We start from the raw sequence: 5,034 nt of genomic DNA, 5'->3' as shown, positions 1-5,034 counted from the left end.
CTCAGAGACTCCAAGGCAAAAGTCAAACCCAAAGTCCTTTGAAAAACCTGCAGTCCCTGCAGGGAGCATTAAGGAGGCCCCAGGGCCATTGCTGAGCAAGGCTCCCCGGGACTCCTTCCAGCAGATCCTTGAAGCCACTGGGATGTGGGCTAGGGGGGGATGCTGAGCGCAGGACAAAGGGCTGACAGTGCTCAGCCTGGCTGGGGCTGTGCCAGGAGGCCCCAGGGTCTCAGGACAAGGTGTCTCCTCACAGCTCTTGGTGGCACAGACCCTGCTGCTGTGCCCCAGGGCACCAAGACTTGGCTTCTCTTTGTCCCTACCTGTCATCACTGCCTCCAGTTCTCTGCTCTGCCTGGGGCCTGGGGACACTTTCTCAGTCGTGTCCCTCTCTGGGACCCATTAAAAGTCCAAGAAAGTTTGGAATTGGATTCTGACTTGGAGTTCTGGAGAGGTTTCTTCAGCTCCCTCTCAGGGACTGATGTTCAGGGCCTGAGCACAAAGCCCCACAGGCTCATTAAAGTCCTGGTGCTGTGTCTGTGCTGATGAGCTGGGCTGGGCTCGTGGCACAGAGGCAGCTCCTGGAAACCAAGCAGAGCTTCAAAAGCACATTTCTCTTGATGAGCAGCTCTTCTGCCAGCCCAGCAGGGCTGGGGCACTGCCTGCAGTCACTGCAGGAACAGAACAGAGGCACAGAGAGCTTCAATCAGTCAGGGCTGGGAAGGTGCTGAGAAGTGCCTGGGGCACAATCACTGCCAGCCCTTGGCACAGGAACCTCTGGCTGCAGGACAATTCAGCTGCAGCTCCTGGAGCCATCTCCTAAAGCTGGAACATCCCAGTGCCTAATGACCCTGTGAGTACCTTCTCTGATTGTCTCTTGTGCAGAGCAGCCAGGGGTGCCCAGGGCTGTCGTGCAGAGCAGGGTCCTGCAGCCCAGGGTGCTGTGCTGGGGCAGGGACTCTGCTGCCTGCCAGGGACAGCTCTCAGCCAGCCTTGGCAGCTGCTCCCAGCACTGGGGGACAAGATCTGGGTGAAAAGAGACAGCTGGTAAGGCTTGGGAGGGCTCTAATGGTGTCGTGAGGATGCTGCATTGTTCAGGACTGCTCCCAGCATAACACTTAACTGCAGAACATTTCCAAGTAGATTATGCAGGGAGCAGAGCAAGGCAGGGACTGCATAAAAGGGAAAATCCTGCTTTTTTAAAGTACTGCTCTGGGTTGTCTTGATGGGAAATTGCAAACAGATATTCATCTGGCAGTCCAGGATGAGAAAAAAAAAATATTTCTCAGATGTTGCTAAACCAGGCAGTGACAGAAATCAGCACAGGGCCCCTTAGAAGCTGCATCTTGTCTTGTTTATCCAGCCTCCTCAGGGTTGCTTTGACGTTGCCATCAGAGCCTGCAGGTCCAGAGCTGCCCCTGGACAGTGCCAGAGGTGGGAGGGGTCTGCAGGGCAGAGATGAGCCCCCAGGATTGGGCTGAGCTCTGGCAGCACTGGCAGGGCCCAGCCCTGGGCACAGGGAAGCAGCTGCTGGCAGGGACAGCTCCAGGCAGTAGAGCCCTGGGTAGGGAGTGTGTGGAATGTGCCCCCAAGCTGTGCTGGGATATTTAAGGCCCTCTCCAAGCAAAAATATTCCATGATTACTTTTTTCACAGATCCAAATGCCAAGGCAAAGCAAATGTCCAACAGCAGCTCCATCAGCCACTTCCTCCTGCTGGCATTGGCAGACACGCGGCAGCTGCAGCTCCTGCACTTCTGCCTCTTGCTGGGCATCTCCCTGGCTGCCCTCCTGGGCAACGGCCTCATCATCAGCGCCGTAGCCTGCAGCCACCACCTGCACACGCCCATGTTCTTCTTCCTGCTCAACCTGGCCCTCACTGACCTGGGCTCCCTCTGCACCACTGTCCCCAAAGCCATGCACAATTCCCTCTGGGACACCAGGAACATCTCCTACTCAGGATGTGCTGCACAGCTCTTTTTCTTTGTGTTCTTCATCTCAGCAGAGTATTTCCTCCTGACCATCATGTGCTACGACCGCTATGTGTCCATCTGCAAACCCCTGCACTACGGGACCCTCCTGGGCAGCAGAGCTTGTGCCCACATGGCAGCAGCTGCCTGGGCCAGTGCCTTTCTCAATGCTCTGCTGCACACAGCCAATACATTTTCCCTGCCCCTGTGCCATGGCAATGCCCTGGACCAGTTCTTCTGTGACGTGCCCCCAATCCTCAAGGTCTCCTGCTCACACACTAACTCCCACAGGGAACTTGGTTATCTTGTTGTTACTTGCTGTTTAGCATTTTGCTGTTTTGTGTTCACTGTTTTCTCCTATGTGCAGATCTTCAGGGCTGTGCTGAGGATCCCCTCTGAGCAGGGACGCCACAAAGCTTTTTCCACCTGCCTCCCTCACCTTGCTGTGGTGTCTGTGTTCATCAGCACAGCCATATTTGCCTACCTGAAGCCCTCCTCCATGTCCTCCCCATCCCTGGATCTGGCCCTGTCAGTTCTGTACTCAGTGGTGCCTGCAGCCCTGAACCCCCTCATCTACAGCCTGAGGAACCAGGAGCTCAAGGCTGCAGTGAGAAGACTGATGACTGGATGGTTTCAGAGACATTAAACGGCTGGCCAAATTCTACAAATGACGTGAAATAAAAGTAATGTTATTGATGGCTTGATACAGGCTTTTTTTTTCCTTTATATTAGTTTTATTATATTGTCCACAAAGAAATGTCATTCTTTGTGCCATCTCTCATTTTGTTTGTCTCCACCTTCCCTGTGCCCATAGACTGTGTCAATGAGGGGCTGCATTCTCAGTGGCTTTAAAGGATCTAAACAATCTCCAAGCAAAGCTTTCTGCAGAGACGCCCTTTTGTTGTGTTCTCTGGAGCTGCAGCAGCAATGTCTGTGTGCAGAGCTGGGGGCAGATCAGTGCTGGCCGAGCAGCTGTGCCCAGCAGCAGCAGCACTTGGTGCTGCCAGTGCTGCTGCCGTGGCCCTGCCCCGCTGCCCTGGTGGCCCTGGTGTTGCTGCAGCGCCTGAGTGCTCTCGGGGCCGGGCACAGCGCTGGGGGTGGCAGTGCCAGGGCTGCAGCAGGAACAGGCCATGGGCACTGCTGGGGCAGCGCTGACGTCTCAGGCCAGGCCCTGGGGGCTCCAGGCTCCTTGCCCAGGCTCTCTCAAGAACATGCCCAGGCCAATGCTCAGCACAGAAAAGCCCCGTGAGCAGCCCCAGGCTGGCCATGGGTAGGCTGGGGGCAAACAGCATGCTGGGGCTCTGCAAGGGCCCTGGGGCAGACGGGAAGGAGCAGCAGAGCAGGGGCTGATCCATCCCCAGTGTGCTGCATCGCCCAGGGCAGCGTCCCAGAGCGTCCTGATGGAGCTGCCAACAACATCCCCCCTCTGCAGCCCTGGCCTCTCCCCCAGCTCACACAGGTGCCCCATCCTTGCAGGCACAGACACGGCAGCACTGGCTCAGCAGCCCCTGTTTGCATTGCACACAGCAGGCAGGAGCACCCCATGCTGTTGTTGTGGGGACATGAACCTGAGGGAGCACAAATGCCATCAGGCCCTGGGGCCAGCAAGGGCTGGAGGACACCAGGGAAACCACTCAGCTTTGTCCTGGCCTCTGCAGTCAGCCAGAAAGTTTTTTTTTCCATCAGCTGGGAGTTTCCTGTCCCACTGCAGATGCTGTTTGCTCAGAGCCAGGGCTGCCTGGCAGCCACCCCCAAACTGCCCTGAGCATTTCCGTGGTTTCACCTTTGCCTTCTCTACTCTTTGCCTGCTTTATATTTCTTCCTATTTCCCTCCCCGGTTCCCTGCCCTGCAAACAGCCCATCCCTGTTTGCCCTTTCCTCTCTGGCCCCACTCCCCATTGCAGTTCCTGACTTGGCACCATGGAAACATCCCTTGGGGACCAGGATCACCCTACAAGTGCTGCAGGAATTGTCTGCAGGCTCCTGCAGTGCCTGGTGCTGCTCCCTTGCCAGAGGCACCCCAGGCCAGGGGTGCACATCTGGGCTGCTGTGTCTGGCTCTGGGGCTCCCTGTTCTGGGCAGTGAGGAGGAGCTGCAGAGGCTCTGCAGGACTGACAGGATGGGCTTTGGGGCTGCCAAGAGAAGCTGAGGGACCTGGGCTGCAGCAGCTTCTGAAGAGGAGGCCCAGGGCTCCTCCTGCAACTGCTGCAAGGCTGGTTTAAGAGAATCCCAGAATCAGCAAGGCTGGAAAAAGGCTTTGGGGATCATCAAGTCCAACCTGTGCCCGGAGACTGCCTTGTCTCCCCTGAGCCTCCTCTTCTCCACGATAAACCACCCCAGCTCTCTCAGCCACTCCTCACACCACTTATGTTCCAGACCACTCCTCAGCCTTTTTGCCCTTCTCTTGATGTGCTCCAGCCCCTCCATGTCCTTCCTGAATTGGGAGTCCCAGAACTGGACACAGCACTGCCCAACCAGTGCTGAGCCCAGGGGAAGAATCCCTGCCCTGCTCCTGCTGGCCACACCATTCCTGATCCAGGCCAGGAGCCATTGGCCCTTCTTGCCCACCGGGGCACTCTGCTGGCTCCTGTCCAGCCTGCTGTCCATCAGTCCCTGCAGGTCCCTTTCTGCCTGGCTGCTGTCCAGCCACTCTGTCCCCAGCCTGTAGTGATGCAGGGGTTGTTGTGGCCAAAGTGCAGAACCTGGCATTTGGACTTGTTAAACCTCATCTTGTTGGATTTGGGCCCTGGATCCAGCCTGTCCAGGGCCCTGTGCAGAGCCCTCCTACCATCCAGCAGATCAAAACTCCCAGCCAACTTGGTATCACGAGGGTTCCATGAGGCCCCAGAGTGTCGCAATGGTCTTCATGATTCCATGAGACCTCTCAGTATCACAATGTCCCTTTCGTTCCATGGGGCCCCTTCGGTGTCACAGAGTCCCTTGGATCCTTGGTCCCTGCAGTGTTATAATGGATCATTGGTTCCATGAGGTCTGTCAGTGCAGAAATGCTCTCCTTGCTTACCCAGTGTCACAATGGCGTCTTGGTCCCAAGGGCCACCATGAGGTCAA

The 5,034-nt window shown here is 56.7% G+C and overlaps 1 protein-coding gene across 1 annotated transcript; it reads left to right on the top strand.

Annotated features, from left to right (window-relative positions):
- Window positions 1-1,675: 1,675 nt before the first annotated feature.
- LOC134434102 (olfactory receptor 14A16-like) lies at window positions 1,676-2,611 on the top strand. Its single transcript, XM_063182797.1, has one exon. It carries the CDS (start codon window positions 1,676-1,678, stop codon window positions 2,609-2,611), a length of 936 nt encoding a protein of 311 aa, XP_063038867.1.
- The last annotated feature ends 2,423 nt before the right edge of the window (window positions 2,612-5,034 follow it).

The sequence above is a fragment of the Melospiza melodia genome, unplaced genomic scaffold, assembly GCF_035770615.1.
Source record: "Melospiza melodia melodia isolate bMelMel2 unplaced genomic scaffold, bMelMel2.pri scaffold_32, whole genome shotgun sequence".
NCBI lineage: Eukaryota > Metazoa > Chordata > Aves > Passeriformes > Passerellidae > Melospiza > Melospiza melodia.
The sequence above is the reverse complement of the archived record's forward strand: the minus strand, read 5'-3'. Positions and strand labels throughout refer to the sequence as shown.